Source organism: Aedes albopictus, chromosome 1 (genome assembly GCF_035046485.1).
Source record: "Aedes albopictus strain Foshan chromosome 1, AalbF5, whole genome shotgun sequence".
In the NCBI taxonomy this organism is placed as follows: domain Eukaryota; kingdom Metazoa; phylum Arthropoda; class Insecta; order Diptera; family Culicidae; genus Aedes; species Aedes albopictus.
The window spans coordinates 29,168,996-29,190,485 of NC_085136.1; the positions used below are offsets into that span (position 1 = coordinate 29,168,996).

The 21,490-nt window shown below is 40.2% G+C and overlaps 1 protein-coding gene across 1 annotated transcript in view; it reads left to right on the forward strand.

Annotated features, from left to right (window-relative positions):
* LOC109428436 (protein scalloped) overlaps window positions 1-21,225 on the forward strand; it is a 542,518-nt gene extending 521,293 nt beyond the window's left edge. Inside the window, 4 exon segments of the mRNA XM_029855553.2 lie at window positions 6,536-6,745; window positions 6,813-7,036; window positions 7,103-7,337; window positions 7,401-21,225. Coding sequence (XP_029711413.2) covers window positions 6,536-6,745; window positions 6,813-7,036; window positions 7,103-7,337; window positions 7,401-8,129 — 1,398 coding nt within the window. The 3' untranslated portion in view covers window positions 8,130-21,225.
* Window positions 21,226-21,490: the final 265 nt, after the last annotated feature.

Here is a 21,490-nt window from a genome sequence, read left to right on the forward strand (position 1 = left end):
CTGCAACTTCTCTGTCTAATATCACAGCTTGCTGTCTTGTTTTTCCGCGTTGCTAAGATTATTGGTCCCCAAATTAATTACCTGCATCGGCTGTTTTCCTACTCTCCGCATCGACCAATGTGGCGCTAGCTTCTATGCGCGAAAAACCGCTAAAAGTAAATCGCAAAAATATTGTATGGCGAATAGCATCTAAAGGCACATTTCTCGAAGGGGAATACATTAATCGAAAAAATATTTGGTAGTGGTTGTGCACAATGGCAACCACTATTATGCCTACCAAATATTTTTGTAGGAAGAGCTTTCTATTTCAAGTAATTCAAGTTTAGATGCTTTTCGCCATACAAAATTAAATGGATTTACTCCTGCTGATCAACTGTGGCTGCGCGTCAAGCGGGTAGTCCATTGGTCTTTTTTGGGCTGACTTGTTGTCGTATCCTATCCTAGGGCGTGGGCGTTAGGCGAGGTAGACAAACAGGCACTTTACTATTACTTTAGAGCTTTTAGTAGAACTTGTTACTTCAGACTCTAGTTTAATTTAAAAACACTTCACTAATACTTTACTTTTGCAAAAGAAAATAAAAAATGAATAACTCTTTTAAAGAAAAACTAGAAAGGACGAGCAAATTCCTTTTAATTCTACTACTGTGCTTATCTTCGGACAGATAGGCCTATTTCGTCTGTGACTTACAGACTTCTTCAGTGTCAAGTGCAGTCGAGCACTTGACACTGAAGAAGTCTGTAAGTCACAGACGAAATAGGCCTATCTGTCCGAAGATAAGCACAGTAGTAGAATTAAAAGGAATTTGCTCGTCCTTTCTAGTTTTTCTTTAAAAGAGTTATTCATTTTTTATTTTCTTTTGCAAAAGTAAAGTATTAGTGAAGTGTTTTTAAATTAAACTAGAGTCTGAAGACAAACAGGCGCCTCACTCTACTCACTTCTCATCGTTACCCTTTTCAACGGTTAGGTCAAGTATTTTGTAGTTCGCAAATCGCTCGGTCACGGCGCTCGCATCGTTTTAGCTCCTGTTCGACCTACTGAGTGGTTTGCGTAGCACAGCCTGGTTAGCATTGGGCGATTATGTTTTCGTGACGATGATTTTTAACGCAATTTTTTTCCAAGTGATACGTCTGTTTGTCTGTGTCTAAAGCTTTTGGAATTTGTAGACACTTCGGGCAATTCTCGGTGGAAGACAAAGAAGCGAATATTGTTAAGTGGATTAAATATAGCAGACTTCGGTGGGCTGGACGCGTACTGAGAATGTCGCAAAAAAATAATTGCGTAAACAATATTCTGCAGGATACCAGGTAAAGTTCAACGACTTCGTGAGCTGCCGGGACAGCAATCTGTGAAGGAACTGGTGATATCCACCAGGATCATGAAGAAAATTCCTTGAGAAAAGTTTTGTATTAATCTCTGAAAGAATTTCAAGATAAATTCCTTGAAAATTTTCTCGTAAGTCACATGTTTTAGAGAATTGCTAAAAAGAGAACCTAAAGAGATTTTTTTTTCTATGTCAGCTTTTGTTTACCTCTAGGGGGAAATTTCAAGAAAAACTCCAAAGAAAGTACTCCTGCAAAAAACTTTCGGAGAGATTTATGAAAACAAAAATATTCATGTGGGAATTGGCTGTGAAATATTAGTATAAAATACAAATGAAATTTCTTTGCGGATTTCTGTCAAAATCTCTGGGGGATTTCCGAAAAAAAAAGTACGGAGGCAGTTGGAGAAATGTATAAATGATTATTTAGCTTACTATAAGCTTTCTGTAAGCATTTTAGAGCATGATTTATCGAAACAAAGATATGTAATACATATGCTTACATATTATGTTTAATATAATGAATCTTTGGGGCAAAGAATAGACTAACAGAAGTCTCGATTAACATCTTCAGGAACCATTTGAAATACATAATCTTAAAAAAAACTTCTCAAATATGCCTGAGTAAACCCTTGGAATAACACCTTAAAACCACAGACAAACAGACGTGACTCTTAGAGGAAATTCATCAAAAGCTTTTGCGCGGGGTCTTTTTATGAGCATACTGCCACCTGTTGGTAGAACCGCGCGAGATATGTCGGCCATGATGGATTTCGATTTCTCGTGTGTCTAACACGCACACCACTACACAAATCGCCTGTAAATTTCATAAGCATCATTCAGCAACGTGTGCACTGGCAAACGTCAAAGCGATCGAACACTAGCGCACCTGGTGAATGGATCGCGCAAATGAAATAAAATTTTAATTGATCGTTAAATGCATGTGCCAAGCCGTTTTGAAGAGTATTACGTCTGTTTATCTGTGTGGGAAAAAATGCAGAAAGTCTATTAAATCTCTAAAAAAAACTTGTCCTTGCAGGGATTCCACACGAATTTTTAAAACAAGTTTGAAACAAATCTTATAAAATACGTGAAGAAAGATCGGAAAGATTCGTTCTTGGCTTAATAAGAATTCCTTAAAAATGACACAAAGGAACTGCTAGATCTTTTTATTTTTTTATGTCAGTGTATCTCCTGTAAAAATTCCTTGGGGAACTCCCGGAACTTCAGGAAGAATCTTGTAGAAAAAAACTTTTGATAATTTCTAGTAGGTACTTCTAGGAGAAATCTCACAGAAATTTCTGGAATTCTGGAAGAGCTCTTGAAAAATTATTGAAAAAAAAAATACATAATAAAGAATTCCGTAGACACTTGTGAACGAAATTCTGGAAGAATTGAAAAAGAAACTTTGAGAAGAACACCTAACTGTACATACTTCCGGAAAAATTCCCAAGGGAACCTTCTGAAAACGCAATACACAATAATGAATCACTGCAAAGACTACTATTGAAAAAGTAATCACGAGAATCCCAGCAAGAATTCTTTAAGCTACTCCTGGAGCTAGCAATTCGTGGAGAATCTCTAGGAGAAAATGAATTTCCGGAAGAACTCCGCAGAATTCTCGAGAAATTTACGGAGGAGCTCCTGAGTGTGTTGCCCAAAGAAACTCCTAGGAGAATTCTCGAAGAAACTGCAGAAGTAATTCCTAAAAAATCACTAATAAGATTCTTGGAGAAAATACTGGGCGATTACCGCTCAAACACTGGAGGAATTCCCAGATAAACAATTAGAGGAATTCTCAGAAGAGTTCTCGTTGGAATTCCCATAAGACCTCTTGATGGAATCCTAGATAAAAACTGCTGAAGGAATTCATGAAAAAATACCTCCTGAATTGGTTTTTCAAGAGATATTACTGGAGAAATTTCCGAAAAAAAATGGAGTAATAATTCTCGGATACTTCTTTAAAAAATCCCCAGAGACACTCTTAGAGAATTACTCAGAGTAAGTTCTATAGCAACTCCCGTAAGATTTCACGAAGCAACTCCTCCGCTGAAAATTCAATTCTAGGTGCTTGAAGTCCCATGATCATGGGGTTATAGCATTCCGGGAGTCCTTTCATCAGCAACGATGCCAACAACTGCTCATCAACTACAAATCCGATCTCGCTCAAGCTGTTCGTCTTGGTGACTAGTTCGTCCATATAATCTTCCACGCAGAAGTATTCTTCAATCCTCACAGATCCGTCATCCTGGAACACCTTCTGATCGAGTGCATGTCATGCTTCTTTTGAAGTTTTGACTCGTTGTACTAGCCTATGATTGTTCTTTTCAAAACTCAACTATATCGTCGCCTTGATTGTCGCCAAATCCAAATCTGAATCAACCGCCTGATTTTGATCCGGTTTGACTGCTCTTCAAGAGCCCTCTCGTATCAATATCATCTTCATTGCAAACGCCCACGATGCGTACTTCTGACGTCCTCGCAATTTCTAGATGGCCACTAGATTGGGGAACGTCCATAAATTACGTCACGTTTTGAGGGGGGAGGGGGGTTCAGCAAAGTGTGACGACCCATACAAAAATTTTAAAGGTCTCAAACAAAAAGTGTGACATAGTGGGGAGGGGGGGTTAAAAATGCCCAATTTTTGCGTGACGTAATTTATGGACGTTCCCACGTAAAAACTTGAATCATTTTTTGGCAAAGTTCGTTTAATTGGCAAATTGGCCGGTAGATTCACTGATGGGTTTCCGAAGGCACACCCATTTGCGCCGGATCGTCCGCTGCCTCATGCAGTTGCTCAAGCATAAAAATTTTCTAACATTATAACTTCTTGTTATCTTCAGTACAAGTGTCAGCTTCCTACTGCAAGCACACTGGGTCCATAACCACTTACAGTGGAAAAATAACGTGTGGTGTGTGCAGTATCTGAACAAGTGTCTGAATAGGTCTGAATGAACTCACTGTTTGCGCTGTTTACATCTATTAACAAAGCAAGCCATGAAAATGTTTGACAATTCTCAGGTCATTTTGACAGACCACACACATGCACGAAAAAGACGGATCATATATTCTACTTTGTCGATCTTTTGTCATCCTTTTCATGCTCATATTACAACTGTGAAAAATGACGCGAGAATTGTCAGTCATTTTGAGGTTAGGTTTGTTGGTGTAATGAAGACTTGACTAACTAATAACAAACTCGGTTGCTGAGACCTAACTGAATTGTTTGGTTACTACAATCGCGTGCTATGCCTCGACAGTTTCAAAAGGTGGTTTGAGGGCTTGATAGGTTTCAGGGGTTTTCAATAAGTTTGATGGAGTTTCATTAATTGCAAAGATACCAGGGAGCGCATTTTTCGATGTGGGTACGGAGAAAAAAATATTCCCACGAAAAGTTTCATCGCCCGGACCGGGAATCGAACCCTCACCCCACAGCATGGTGCGATTAGAAGGTTGGTGACCCTAACCGCACGGCTACGAGGCTCCACAATAAAAGAATTAATAAAAAGGCAGGCTTCAGAGCCTTTCGGAGGATTTTAGGACCATTTCTTAACAGTTTTCATTGGGGTTCAAGAGGGTTTTATCGAAGTTTTGGAGCAGTTCAGGGAGATTGAGATGGTATCAGGGAGTTTCTTGGAATTTCAGGGATTTTCATGGAGGTTCAAATGCGATTCAGGTGATTTGAAAGGGCTCCAGTAGCGCTTAACCCTCGAGCAGTCGCGTCTTTGACTACCTGCAGTGACGCCGCGCTCACTCTGTGTACCACATGCGTGCATTTTTCATGGTGCGTGTACTCAGTACACGACGCGACCGCTCCCGGGTTAAGGTAGCCTCAGAGGTTTTCAGGACGTCTCAGGACACGGGGGTCTTCGATACGTTTGAGGGAATTTCAGGTGCGTTTAAGAGGCGTTTTGAATCGTTTCAAGGTTTTCGGGTGATTCCAGTGATGTTTTATGGAATCTCAGAGAGCATCACAAGGAGTTCAGGGGTTTTCAGTGAGTGTCTTTTTGAGGAGTTTTAAGGGCGTTTCAGTGGGTATCTTGTGGTTTCAAAGGCTTCAATAGGAGTTTCGGAAGATTTCAAAAGGGTTTCGATGGGCGCCTCCGAGCGTTTCAGAAACCTTCAGTGGTCTTGGAAGGGCTCCTGAACCCCTCTGAAACGTTCCTCAAACCTCTTAAAGCGGCTCCGAAAGCAGAGAAGAAATTCTTCTCATCGTGAAACAACTCGCGAGAGAAAACCCAAACAGAAGGCTTACTCATGGTTTCGAGAGTAAACCGTATGTGACTTTGTTCGTAATCCGCCTGCTTTGTGAGTACGATACAAAACAAAAACTGATTCTAAAAGCAACTCCGTAACTGGTTGTGGAACTTGGAACAGCTTTAGCTGACACATTAATCGTGAAACAAATTCATCTCATAATATTTTTCAGTTTTGCTCCCTGATTTCCTATAGGATAGTTGTCAACTCGATGTAATAGTGGTAATAGTATAGACTTTAGATCTAAGTGTACAGAATAGGTTCAAGACAAGGTTTAAATACAAAGTATTTTGCCGATATTTAATATCAATTCTTTGCCTTACGTAAGATCATTCCCGGTGATCCTCAAGCAGTTTCGTTCTGAATCTTCTAACTGTCACATGTGTTTGTTGAGCTGTACTAACAAAAAGATTGCTCCATTCCATGGCCTTCTGCGCTGCTGCTGCTGCTGCTGCCGTGAACAGTTGTGCTGCTGCTACGCTGATGTACAAGTCCACTAAATTTGAACAAACCGTTTGTATCCATATCAATCTACACGTCATCTGATAGTTCATGTATAGCAGGCCTGTCAAAGCTTGCTAGACTGTGTGTCATATCTATACTTTTAAGCAACAGAGCTTTCTAGAATCTCATAATTTCTGATGGAGTTCTAACTCAACTAATGAGTTTTGAACCTATTACAAAAAAAATCTATTTTGAAGCTTTTGACCAAAGAAAAACTCGTCCATAGACTATGATATGTAATCTTTTAGATTGATGAAGTTCTTCCCAACTCTGCCGAATCTCTGACAATAGATCATAAACGACCCCGCAATACTTCGCCCATACATGTCCTAACAATCCATCCTGTGAATACTGTCTGCTATTTAGATGTGACCTTTTGCAACTAACCCAACAAAAAAAATCGACATAACCTAAACTTTACCTTCCCCTTTCTATCTCACCCCGACCCCAAACAGCAATTCTGGCAACCCGGCCTACAGCCGAGCACATCACAGGACGTGAAACCGTTCGCCCAGGCGGCGTACGGCCCCATGGGCAAAACGGCCACGGCCGTCTCGGACAGTGGGCTTCAAGCGGCACATCCCTGGGAGGGCCGAGCGATAGCGACGCACAAGTTCCGCCTCGTCGAGTACAGCGCCTACCTGGAGATGCGTGTTGAAGATACTGTGAGTATCTCCCGGGCTCAGCAATACCGATGAATTGACACTGATTTGATCCTTGATTTCCTTGCAGTACCACAAGCACTTGTTTGTACATATAGGCGATCAGCCGGCCCACCCGCTACTGGAATCGGTGGAGGTGAAGGAGATCTACGACAAATTCCCGCAGAAGGCCGGCGGCCTCAAGGAGCTGTACGAGAAGGGCCCCAGCAATGCGTTCTTCCTGGTCAAGTTCTGGGCGGACCTGAACACGAACGTGGCGAACGATGCCGGCGCGTTCTACGGCGTCAGTAGTCAGTGAGTATCCTTTGGCGAATCTGTTGGAAAGTCAAGTCGATTAACTCTGTTTTTTTTTCCTTCTAGTTACGAGAGCAACGACAACATGGTGATCACCTGCTCGACGAAGGTGTGCTCCTTCGGCAAGCAGGTCGTGGAAAAGGTCGAAACCGAGTACTCCCGCTTCGAGAACGGTCGGTACGTGTACCGGATCAGCCGGTCGCCGATGTGCGACTACATGATCAACTTCATCAACAAGCTGAAGCACCTGCCCGAAAAGTACATGATGAACAGCGTGCTGGAGAACTTCACCATCCTGCAGGTAAGGCGACGGCACGCGATCTTCTTTATCGATGTTACTTAAACGCGTCTGTTTTCTTCGCAGGTCATCTCCAACAAGGAAACGGACGAGACCCTGCTCTGTGTGGCATTTGTGTTCGAGGTGTCGACGTCGGAGCACGGCGCCCAGCACCACATCTACCGCCTGGTGAAGGAATAGCATGAAATCCACCAATCCCAAACCCACACCGCCCACCAGCACCACCAGCAGCAACAGCCGCATCAGCAGCCGCACGTTGACAGCAGCGGTAGTAGCCTAATGTTAAGTAATCTTAGTAGCAGTACTAACTACAATAACGGTAACGATAGTAACAATAACAATAATGCTAGCAGTAATCGTAACGATAGCAGAGGAGCCGGGGTCACTGACCTGGTAGTAGGCGGTGACAGCGGCAGTGCGGCCAGTGCCGCTGCTGCCTTATCGACCGTTGTTGACGAATCGGCGGCGGCGGCGCTAGCGCTTGGCGTTGATGCTCTGCAACAGCAACAACAACAACAGCAGCAGCAGTTGGTAGCTGCCGGGGGTGGTTCCACGACAACCGCCGAATCCGAGCAGAGCTCGACCGTACTGGTGGACCCCCACGAGCACCACTACAACAGTCTGATGGCCGCCGCTGCTGCAGCGGCAGCTGCCGTCGCCGCGCGCAACTCGGTAAAGCAGGAATTCATCGGCGGAGACGATTTCAGCGCGGCAGCGGCAGTGGCGGCAGCGGCGGCTGCTGCTGCTGCCGTGTCGGCCGCAGCCACCGGCCCGACACCTGGCGGGGCCGAGTAGAAGGTGAGCGATAGAGACAACCGTTCTGTATAAACTATTTTTAAGTGGAAGCCTCTACACTGTATCCTGGACGACAAACTGTGTACTATTTCGAGTAGTGTTTTTTAAAAATTGATTGTTTTTAGGGCAGCGTAGGAGAAAACGCAAACCCCCTTTCGTTTCGGTTCTTACTTTCTCTGCTAGTTTAGAAAGCAAAAAACAAAAGAAAACAAAAACGAAAACAAAAATGAGAAACTAAATTTTAAGACGATGAAGATGGAAAACAGTGCCTATATTACAACACAACTAAACTAAAGCAAAAATGGAAATGTGGAAACATTAGATACACTGAAACGAAAATGATGTCGTGAGAGGTGGCGCAATCTGTGTGTAGAAAAATGCTAAATACTATTCAAAACAACTTGAGCTTTCGTTTGTGAACCTTACAAACTTAAAAATTTCGAAATTTCTTTTCAAATATTTCTTATTTTTGTTTGCAATTTAGCTTCAATTTTCCATATATTTTTTTTCTCTCAGTGCAACCGAACATTTGACAGGTCCGTTTGAGCATTTGTTTACAGCTGCCAAACGAAGCTTCATCCCAAGTAACAATTTCATTGCTGATTAGTTTTGTTTGATTTTTATTAGGGTTTTATTACAGCAATAATTAAAACTCGCAGTTTTATGACTGCTTTTATGAAAACCATTGATAAAATGTTTTATAGTATACTTGACGATATCCATAAAGACAGATTTTAAGAGTAAACAAAACTTTCCGATTTGCAAACCATCTGGTAACCATTATTACCACAATAAAACTTTAAAAACTCTCAACAGATGGTGATCCGCTCGATTAGTAACGACATCTGTTGGTGGAAAAGCAGAACTACGACATTTCTAGGTTTATTGCGGTCATCATAAAAGTAAACTTGCTTTCGTTTTATTTTCGCTGATTATGGTTGTCGCCATATTGAAGAATTAGCTAACGTGAATGGGAAATAGATAATTTTGCTCAAATTAGCAATGAATTGATAGTTTGCCACCATTTCCACAACATGCTCACATAAATAAACTCTCTCTGCTGAGTTTTCTTGTGATTCGAGATAGTTTTACTAAATAAACAAATTTATTTATTTCATTCCAAGATGATAATATTCACTATTTTTGAAGCGCATTAATTTTATGAGTCTGCCACCCCAATATTCACGGTAAAATTGAATGCGCATAAGCCTACCAACACAATAACAACTGAAATATTACTTTGAAATGACCGCTTCTACTTACGAATGATGTATCGTCCTGAACTTTACGTGCCATCGAAGAAGCTTCTCTGCATCTTGAGCTGTCGTAGTTTTTGTTGAAAAAAAAAAACAACAACAATCGAGAATGGGAATTTTTTCTACTAGGTTTTAAAACGGTTTTATTGCTACTCTTAATGCGGTTTGCAAAACCTCTCCGAGAGTGGTCCACTTAGCCGGAAGATGCTCTTAAAGAGGTTATCAAGAGGTTTTGATGTATTAATCAGTTTTATTGCGAGTTTTATAAAATTGGTCATGAAGATCTCTTGTAGAGCCGAACAAATCTTAAAATGTTACTTGGGATATGTCGTCATTCCAATAGGGCACTGCATGAAATTCACTCCTTCTCTTTCACTCTTACAGAAATTTTGTAAACAACAAGGCCAAGAAACGTCAAAATCCCATACAAAATCAAAACAATGCAGTGCCCTATAGCAACTGTCAAAGACTCCCAAAATCAGCTGACTTGATCGTCCAATTTGACCATCTCGCTGTTCCAACGTTTATACGGTCCAGGTGCATTTTCGACTTCGCGTTTTCTCGTAATCCGGAAGTCTAAAATGCTACTCGATGTTTATCACGAATGAGCAAGCATTGAATGGCAATTCCAGCGCTGTGTTGTTACCATCTACCCCCGTTGGTTTGACCGACACCTCATGCAAACCAACGACACAGACAAACAGGCGTAACACCTTGAACGATTTTCATGGAAATCCATCGCCCAGTTCACACTACCATCACCTGGTGGAAAAGTTGCACGAATCTCTGTGTTGTGCCATATCGTCAACAGAAGGCGCTAGTGTGAAACGTCAAACGCATAGGATAACTATGCGCGCGCCTCTGGTTGTGAAAGCCACAACTATGAAAATTTAAAATGATCGTTAAAAGCGTGGTCGATGGAAATTTCGCAAGTGTTACGTCTGTTTGTCTGTGCCAACGGGGTTCATTTTTTAATTTGAACTTCTAGTAACCCTGTGGGCATCGAAAAACACACTTATGGTAACCTTTTTTGCTGTTTTGTTTTGATTCTGCGTTCCGTTTCACCCCGTTCCATGAGCAGAATGACGTTTGAACCTTTTCTAGTTTGAACGTTGTTTAGATTAGCGGGAGTCAAATTAAAAAGTGTGCAGATTAGATGCGGTAAACCAACAAGGGTAGACGGTTTAACACAACTATAGGACGACGGCATCTATGCTTTCGGTATTTGCAGGGCAGCCATTGTGAAGGCCATCTTTGGATTCGCTCATAAATGCCCTTAAGGTATCCCTGGAGGAATATGAGTAGACATTTCTGGATATTTGTGGAGGAATCGATGAAAACTCCTAGGAAGAATCAATAGAGAAATCCCACGTGAAATTCTAGGAGGAATCCTGTAGGCTGTGGGATTCTCGTAAGGAATCCCAAGACTTATACCAAGTATCATGGAGTAGGAATTCCTGCAGATATTCAGAGAGAAATCCTTGGAAAACCCCCATAGAAACTCCAGGAAAAATCCCAGGAAAAGTCTCAGGAAGAATCCCAGAAAATTCTCTCAAAGTCTGAGAGAAAGAATCCCCAGAACGTCGAAAGGTGTTTCGGAAGAAATATCTGAAGAAATCTCACAAAAAATCATTGTACAAATCCCCCAAGAAGTCTTCGTAGAAATTTGTAGATTAATTTACTAATACCGGAAGAATTGGAGGAATCCTGCATGGTATTCTTGAAGTGATTCAGGGTGGAATCCCGGAAGAATCTCTGTAGTAATCCCGGCAGGAATCCCGAAAGCTATCCTTGGAAGAATACTTGGAGGAACTCCTAGGTCACTTCCTGGGGGAATCCCAGGAGGAATCTTGAAAGCAATCCCTGGTTAATCCACAGAGGAAACCATTCAGGAAAGCTGGAAGGAATTCCGGCAGATAATTCACGAAAAAACTCTGGAGAATTGCCGAAAGAATTTCGAGAGGAATCACGGAAAAGTTCTCAGAATAAATCTCGGAAGGAATGACGAGGGAAATCCTGGAGAAATCCCTGGATAAATTATAGTAGAACTCGGAAAGGAATTCCTAGAGTTATACTGGGTGGAAACGCAGGAGCAATCTCCGTAGAATTTTTGAGATATATCCTTTGAGAAATTTCAGGGAACTCCGAAAGAAATCCTAGGAGGAATTCTTGAAAAAAAAATCAAAAGAAATCACGAAAAATCTCCAAAAATTGCTTAAAGAATCCTTGTGAGAATTTTAAGAATTTTAGTAATTTTAAGTAAAAATTCTTAAAATTTTTCTGAAAGATCTCCGAAAGGACCCAAGGAGAAATCTCTAGAGGAAACCCAACAAGCATTCCGAGAGATTTCCAGAGCATTTCTGGAAGAGCCTAGGAGGAAATCCTTTGAGGAATCTCTGGAATAATCACCAGAAGAGTTCTTGCAGAAAACCCGGAAGGAACTTCGGGGACAAAATCGCAGTGAGATCTCAGAAAAATATTCAGAAGGAATCTTGAATGAAGTTCCGGTAGCCTTAGTCCTAAGTAGCAATTTCTGGATTAATTCCGGAAAGCATTCCTAGAATGTTCCCAAGTAGAATCCCAGAAGAAATCACTGGAGGAATCCAAACAGAACTCTCGAGAAATATTCTTGTTGAAATCCCTGGGTTACCCTTCGGATGAACTACAGGAAAAACTTCGGGTAGAAATCCATGAAAAATTCCTATATAAATTTCAGGACGAATCCATTAAAAATCTCATGAAACTCCTGGAAGAATTCCTGGAGAAATCTTTGAAACTTTTCCAAATAAATTTCAGAAGAAATCCCGGCAAAATCTCCGAAGAAATGCCGAAAGAAACTTGAAAAGAAATCGTTGGAAAAATTTTAAAAGAAATTCCATGAAATTGGTGGATGAACTCCGGAAGGATTTCCTATCCCGAGTGTTATTCCAGAATAAATCTCTGGTGGTATCCCAACAAGAATTCCGAGAAATTTCCAGAGATTTTTTGGAAGAGTTTCGGAAGAAATCTTTTGAGATATCTCTGGAATAATCGCCAAACGAAACTAGAACTAGATACTAGAAAAGACGAAGGAATTTTGGAAGAAATTCCTAAAAGAATTCCTGGAGAATCCCCGAATAAATTCATGGAGTCCTGAGGAAAATCCTTGGATGAACTGAGGTAGCAAATCCTGGAAATTTCCGGAAGGAATCCCTTAAGTGTTTCCTGGTGGAATCTCAGGAGACATCTCTGGAGAAATCCAAACAGGACTCCCGAGAAATATCCTTGGAGAAATCTTTGGAAGAATTTCTCGAAAAATTCCGGAAAAATCCCTGGTAGAACTTCTGAAAAAAATCCCAGAATAAATTTCAGGAGGAATCCTAGAAAAATTCTCCGAAGAAATCTCGGAAGAAATGCTAAAAAAAAACCTTTCTGGGAATTTCTGGAAAAGTTTCAGCGAAAATTTCCGAGAAAAAAAACTAGAGGAACTCCGGCAAGAATCCCAACAGAGATCTCCGAAGGAATCCTGGGAAATAGCCTTGAGAGAATCGCTGATATAACTCCTCGAAGATTTCCGGGAGAAATCCTTGGAGAACCCCGAAAGAAATTTGTGATGAATCTCAGGAAGAATTTTTTTAAGAAATCCGGGAAGAAATGCCGAGAGAAATCTTTAGAGAATCTCTTGAAGAGTTTTGATATTCCTGACGAACTTCTGGAGGAATTCGGTAGGATAATTTTGATAGAAATTTCTGCAGAATTCGTGGAGGAATTCCTGAAAGAATCCTAAAAAATCTCGGAGTGGTTTTGAATGAATTCTCAGGAAAAAAAATCCGAATAAAACACTTGGAAAATTTTAGGAAAAAATCTTCGGATGGAATCCCTGTAATAATCCCATGAAGAATCCTTGAAAAAATCCCAGGTGGCGAAATCAAAAAAAAAATCTCAAGATATTTCAGAAGAGATTTTTGGATGAATATAAGTTTATAAGCAATTTCTGGAAAATTTCTGAGTAAATTCCAGAAGAAATCCCTAGAGTGCCTCCCAAGAAATATTCTTGGAGAAATCCTTGAAAGAACTTCTGGATGAATTCTGAAAGAAACTCCGGGAACACTCTTTAAAGAATCCCGGAAAAAATTGGAAGAAATTAAAGATAAATTCTCCAAATAAATGCTGAAAGCAATCTTTGGAACAGTTTTAGTAAAATTCACGAGGATCTCCGGTAGAATCTCAGGAGAGATCTCGGGAAAGTCCCGTACCGAGAGAAAGCCGTTCGGGAATCCCTGATTCCAGGAGAAATCTTTGGAGGGATCTCAGTGATATTCACGAGAAGATGCAAGCTTTAAGGAAAAGCCGAATTGAATTCTAGGAGAAACCCCGAGAGAAATCCTTGGACAACCGTTAAAGAACTTCGAGAGGAATGCCAAGAAAAATCGCAGCAAAATTCTCTTAAGAAATCTGGGAAGAAATTTCGAGAAAGATCTTTGGAAAGTCCTTGGAAGATTTTTTCTAGAAATTCCTGCAAAATATCCTAGAGGAGTTCCTGGAGTAGTTACTGGGAGAATTGCGGAGTGATTTCGGCTGAATTCTCAGGAAAATAAATCCGGGCAGAACGCCTGGAAGAGTTTTGCAAGAAATCTTTGGATGAAATCCAAAGGATTTGGATGAAAGTAGTCTCATGAAGAAAGCTTGCAGAAAATCCGTAGGATATCTCTTGAGGAATACCTGAAGAATTCTCAGATTTTAGGCTAAGTTCCAGAGAAAATTCTCAGAAAAGATCTGGATGAATTCCAGTAGCAATTTCTGGGAATCTTCTGAATGAATCCTGGAAGAAATTCCCCCAAAGAGAGTTCTCGGATGGAGTCCCAAGAGAAATCTCTGGATGAATCCAAACAGGACTCCCGAAAAATTTGAGAAATCATTGGAAGAACTCGGAATAAATTCGGGAATTCCAGAAAAAAGATCTCGGGAGAAATCTCGGAAGAAATACTGAAAGCAACCTTGGAAGAAATCTCTGCAATAGGTTTAGTAGAGATTCCTCAAACATTTCTTAAGGGTCTCCGGATGGCATCCCAAGAGAGATCTCGGAAGGCTTCCCGAGAGATATTCTCGAAGAAATCCCTGATAGAACTCATCAAAGAATTTCGGGAAAAATCTTTGGAGGGATTTCTCGAATAATCTCGAAAAGTGGCAAACTTGGAAATTCTTGGAAAACCCCGAAAGACCTTCGTGAGAAGTCCCAAGAAGCATGGCAGGAATAATCCCTGATGAAATCGGGAAGGTAATGCCGAGAGAAATCTTTGGTGAAATCCCTGAAAGAGTTTTAAAACAGATTTCTGAAGCATTTCTGGAAGAATTCGGTGGAATAGTTTTAATTGAAATTTCTGCAGAATTTCCTTGCAGAAAAGCCAGAGGAAATACCGGAAGGCTGACGAATTCCCGAAGAAATCTCGGGTGAAATCCCATAAAAATTCTCTAAAAAATCTCAAAAGTGATAACTTGAGCAATATCTTCAGAAATCTCTGAAGAAATTCTGATAGAAATTTTTGAAAAATTTCTTCCAGAATTTCAGAAAAGTGACTTCAGCAGGAATCTCTGGAGCAATCCTGAGCATTAGCATTAGCATTAGCATTAAGCGAGTCGCACAAATTCGTAGGTGGTACAGTCCTAGACCGCTGTTATGAGGGTTGCCTCCTTCCCGTCCGAACCAAAGCACAAAGATTTGGGACTAATCTCTGACTCTTAGACAAGACTGACGCAATCCTCCAATGGTCGAACACTGTCCTGGCCACGTCCTTGCGACTGCTGAGGGATGGGGAAGGATGGTTAGTTTTGGACACCTATGAAAAATGTAGACAACTCTACGATCTCTCAGGCCTAGGTGTCACGGGACTTTGGGTGTTGTTAGTGGAAGGGTACACTCCAAAGAATACGCTTGGTCAACGTGCAGGCACACCACGGTAAGTCTTCTTCGAATCAGTTGTCTGCCCGATTCATCATGGCTTCCTCGTCGTCTTGATGGCATTTGGTTGAATTACTAGATTCTTCGGTTGATAATCTGAAATATAAAATAATATTAACAGCGTACGTCAAATAAGCTACATATTAGTGATACGCTCGCCACAGTTACATATTTTTACAATATTATTTATATCATGCGATAAATTTTCCTCAAACCTGCTGAAATAAAATGTTGATTAGCAGTACATTTAAACAAAATTAACTACAAAACACAAAAAAGCATCAAACTTTGATCTTGGAATATTTATAAATACGGTAAATATCAAGATCAAAATTTGATTTGGTAGATCTTACACCGCAACGCACCATTCTAAGGTGATCTACCCACGTTACGGGTTGGAATCTCTGGAGCAATCCTGAGAGTTATTTAAGCAGAAATCCCTTGATCAATTTCTTTGGAAGAAAAGAAAAGCTGGGAGAAATTCCGGAACAAATCTCGGGAACAATCTATAGAGAATCCCAGAAGAAATTTCTGGTGAAATCCTAGAAAAATTCTCTCAACACATCTCGGAAGAAATTCCGAGAATACAGAAATTCTAGTAGAAATTTCCGAAAAAACTGAAGATTTCCTGAAGTTAGGAATTTCAGAAAAATCTCTGGAGTAAACCCGAAGGATAAATTTGCAGGAATCCCTGGAAGAACTCTGGAAAAATCTTGGAAGCAGATTTTGGACAAGATTTTGGAGAAATCCCTGGAATAATCACAAAAAGAATCATTGCTTGCAGAAAAGCTGGATGGAATTCCGGTGGAATTCGGTAGAAACCTTTGGAGAATCCCTGAAAGAATTTTGGGTGAAATCCCAGAAAATTTTTTTCAATAAATCTCGGAAGGTATACCGAGAGAAATCTCTGTAGAAATTTCAGTAAAACATTCTGAAAAAAAAATCTAGAAGAATTCTTGAAGGAATCCTGTGATCTTGGGAGAAATTCTAGGAAATATATCTGGAGGGATCTCGAGAGATATATTTGCAGGGATCCCTGGAAGAACTCCTAGATGAATTTCTCTAGAAGAATCTAGGGTGAAATGATTGCAGAAATTTCTGTAATAATCACAAGAAGAATCTTTGCAGAATAGCTGGAAGGAGTTCCGGAAGAAATCCCGGGTGGAATCTCTGGAAAATCCCAGAAGGAGTTTCGGGCGAAATCCCAGAAAAGTTCTCTCAACAAATCTTGGAAAGAATACCGAGAGAAACCTTTTCAGGGATCTCTGAAGAAATTCTAGTAGAAATTTCTGAAAAACATCTGAAAGGAACTCCTAAAGGAAGCACTGGAGCGATCTCGACAGGAATTTCTGGAAAAATCTATGGAGTAATCCCGATAAATAAATTTGCAGAAATTGCTGAAAGAACTTCTGGATAAATTCCTCTGGAATAATCTAGGGAGAAAGCTCTGGAGAATCCAAGCAGGAATTTCTCTCAACAAATCTTGGAAGGAATACCGAGAGAAATCTTTCCGAGAATCTGTAAAAATTCTAGTAGATTTTTTTGAAAAAAATCTGAATGAAATCGTAAAAACTCCTTGCAGCGATCTCGGAAGAAATTCTAGGAGAAATCTCTGCTGCAATCTCCAGTGATAAATTTGCAGGAGTTCCTGAGAAAACTCGAGGATGAATGCCTCTGGAAGAATCTAGGGATAAATCTTAGTAGAAATCTCTGGAATAAGCACGAGAAGAATCCTTGCTTGCAGAAAAGCTGGAAGGAATACCGAGAGACATCTTTTCAGGAATCTCTGAAAAACCGTTGTAGAAATTTCTAAAAAAAATCTCGAAGAATTCCTGAACGAATTCCTGGAGTACTCTCGGGAGGAATTCCAGGGCAAATCCCATGAGGGATCTTGAGAGATATATTTGCAGGGATCCATAGAATCTCTGGAAGAACTTCTGGATGAGTTCCTCTAGAAGAATCTAGGGAGTAATCTCTGAAATGGTCACTAGAAGAATCCTTCCAGAAAACCTGGAGAAAATTCTGGAAGAAACTTCGGAAGGAATCTTTGGAGAATCCTAGAAGGAATTTTGGCCGAAATCCCAGACAAAAAAAATCTCAACAAATATGAGAAGGAATACCGAGAGAAATTTTCCTAGGATCCTCGGTAGAAATTCAAGGAGAAATCGGTGGAGCAATCCTGAGAGATAATTTTGCAGGAATCCCTGCAAGAACTCCAGGATGACTTCCTCTGGAAGAATCTAGGAATAAATCTTTGGAGAAGTTCTGGAAGAATACCTGAAAGAATTTCTGGAGTCATCTTGGGAGGAATTCTGGAAGAATCTGTGGAGCAAATCCGAGAGATAAATTTTTAGGAATCCCTGGAAGAACTCCTTGATGAATTCCTCTGAGGGAATCTAGGGTGTAAGCCTTAAAATACTCACAAGATAGATCCTTGCAGAAAAACTGGACGGATTTCCAGAAGAAACCCCAGAAGAAATATCTGAAAAATCGCTGAAGAAGATATCCCAAGAAGAGTCACAGAAAAGTTTTCTCAAGAAATCTTTGTATAAATAGATAGTATAAATTAACAAAAAAAACAAGAAGTATTCCTGAAGGTACACCGAGAGTGATCTAGGAATGGATTCCTAGAACCATTCGAGAAATCGTCGAAGGAATCCCTGGAATAATCTCAAGAAGAAACGTTCCATAAAAACCGGAAGGAATTCTTGTAGAAATTCCTGTAAATCTCCACAGAAATTTCAGAAGAAAGTCCAGAAAAATTCTCTGAAGAAATAACAAACCTGTTTTTTAGAAATCCCTGAAATAAAAACAATTTTGTGAAATTTTCTGGAGAAACCACGGGAGGAATCATAATGAAAGAATCCCAGAATGATCTCGGGTGGAGTCTGAAGTAAAATCGCTGGAGAACCCAGAGGAATCCTGGAAAAAGAAACACCACCTGAAGGTAGGCTATCGATGCCAACCTCCCAGATTTAGCTAGATTTTCGAGGTCTCAATTCACAAAAATCTGGTAGATCCAGTCATTTTTTTTTTCCTGGAGTTTGTAAGGTTTTGCACGGAATTTATAAGGTGGCTCGTTAAGTTGTCGTAGTTTGTCGACTCAATTACTCAACTTTCGGTAATAAGCCACTTTTTGACCTTCCGTACCGAACTGTCTGTGGAAATCCGTCGTTTGCCTGCTGATCCAAGCTGGAGAAATCGGCGAAAATGGGACTTACCTGAAAAATGGTCCGATCCCTTCGCGCTGTTGATCACTTATGACCACGACCAGAGACGTGTCGACTCGGCGCCCCAGCTTTGTCGGCGCCGTGCCCCGAAACGATGAATGCCGAATGATGCTTTTATTCTGTTCTGTTGGTAATGCTTGTGGGGATGTGCATGCAAATGAACATCGCGCTCCCACACTGTCAAAGTTGGCGGGTTGTTTTGCTCTTCACTCTTTGACAGCTGTCAAATGTCAGACCAGTTTCGAAAACTATATGCCCTTTCATTTCTTTAGCATTCATTGACAATAGCTCTTTAGAATTTTTTTTTCTTTGCCCATGGTTGAACATTGCCGTTAGAAAAACAAAAGCGGTTGCACTGACACTTGTTCTTCGCGATTATTTATAACCTTCCCTCACTATTTTTCACCACAAATTGCAAATGTTGTACAAACACGGCCGCCATTTTTATTTGTTGTATAGTTTTGTCAGAAAACGATTAAAAGCTTAACCGAAAACAAACACTTTTCATTTACGCGCGAGGAAAATCCGCCAAAAGCAACCCAAAATGAAATTTGACGAGTCTCAAAAGAAAGCTGAAAACGCGCGAAACGCAGAGAGCCAGCTAGAGAGGAAATTCTTGTGTACAAACAGTAACTAAAAACAAACTGATGAAAACGGAAAATCTACTAAGAAGAAATTATTAGATAAACGAACACGGAGGGAGCGATGGATGGTTGGACGAGTTCGGTTTGAATCGGCCGAAAGATTCGAAAATAAGAGTAGATTAAAACTCTCCCCCTCCCCAACACACACACACATACAAAATGCCAATACTTAGCGATTAGTTGATGATGGAGAAAACAGAGATCGTTTTTTTTTGTTTGAAAATTTATGTAAGAAAACGATGATAGGGAAAGAAGTAAACAGAGTCCCGTGTTTTGATTTCTTATTTTTCATTCAGTTTATTTATTTTAAATCTTAATCGGTAGCTTTTAGAGAGGAACTCACAGTCGTGAGTGGCCACAGAAGGAGAAGAAGGAGGAGGAGAGATTTTTGTTGTTTTGCCACGCCCACCTGCTTTAGACGAATGGAAGTGAGAATAGGACGAAGTAAAGGAGGCAACCCAGATATTATATAATTCGATTTATTAGAAGAAGATTATCAGAAGACAGAGAGAGAGAGCGAGACAGGTAGAAGAGAGAAGGCGCTTTTTTAATATTGATGATTATTTTCGTTCGAAATAGTGTTAAAATCTGAAGCAAGATTTTTCTTTAAACGATATCGTGGAAAAAAGAAGGTTCATTTTGATCTCCCTAGTTAGTCAAATGCATTACACAAACACTGTAAAGCAATCAGAGCGAACGCAGACAAGTTTATTTTCTTTATTTTGTTTCGTACTATAATTGAATTAGAGAAAAAGAAAAACAGAGATATAAGGGAACAGCTGTAATATTAACCCCTGCAAGTATGCAAACACACAAAAACAAAGTAATCGAGACAAATAACGCTGAAAGTCGCAAACACACTCACACACACTCACTCACAAGGAAGTCAACACACGCTGACTGAGACAGAGAGCGATACAATGATAGAGAAAGGGCTTCATCTTCTGTGAAGAATGAGGCTTCGAATGACGATCTTTGAGCGAGAAAAAACAGATTTGACTAGCGGAACACAAACCACACCTACACAACCGAGAAAACCAAGCAAAGCAAAGCAAATCCCCTGTAAATAGTTTTGAGAGGAAATGTTGTGGAAAGTCGTATAAAGCAAATTGATTCATTAAGAAACAGAGAAAAACGAGTTCATTTTAGATAAGCACCTACAGCAGTAAAAACACGTCAAGAGTTATTGAACAGAGATCCTTTTTAGTTAATGACTAAACTTAACGTTTAAATTAATGACCTCGTTTTTCGGTTTTTGGTTTTTTCTTTCTGAAACTCTTGTGTATTGTTGAAACTCGAACGTGGATATGTACATTCTTTAGCGCCCCTTGTTCTTACAAAAGCAAACGTAATTTGCAGCAATAAGGTTTTTTTCTTAACTACAGGAATACAATGCATAGCCCAACTGCAGAACCATCGTTCAAGCATCCGATATATACATACCAGACAACCAAGCAAGCAACACTAAGTTTACACTTGAATACATTACCGCAATCAACCAGACACGAAACACGCATACACAGACACACAACACACATTCAATAAATCACAATCATACCAACTCAGATCAAAACAGGAAAGTAGCAAACCTTCAACTGTTTAATTTAAACGCAAATACAGCCACAACAGCAGCAAACAATACTACTGAAACAGAGAAAAGGAAGAATTTAAAAGAATCAAAAAAGAGAAAACAAACTACAGATAAAAGAAATCTTTAAACATTAGCTAAGCATACGTATAAGTAAGACAATTGCAGAATAAAAACACAACTCAAACAGAAACGACAGAATCAGCCGGATCACAATAATAAACAAGCAAAAAACAAATACAAAACCCATAGAACAATATCAGACCGTGTGTGTGCAAAACCACACCACTACTGCAATTTCGGACGAGCTGGAACAATCTTAACACAAACATATGTGGAGATCCAACTCGAGAACGATGAAAAATGATGAGGAAAATGAGAGGTGATGAGAACGAAGAAAAAGTGAGTTTCTGAATAAACTGATGGAAAATTCTTGAAAATGTGCAACTCCTGGCGCCGACTGTAGAAAACTTCGAAATCCTTGTCCCGGTGACTTTTCTGTCTCCTAATAAATAACTGAAACTAGTCTTTCTTTTACGAGCAACCGTATCTCCTTATCAGTCTATTTCGGGCACAACCTGTATTCAATTCCCGGCACATCTTCTACGTGACACTACACTCAGCGAAGTAAACTACCGAAATTCATCATAATACCTTATGAAATTTAGTCATAACTGTAAAGTATGGATGCCATAAGAGCCAAAA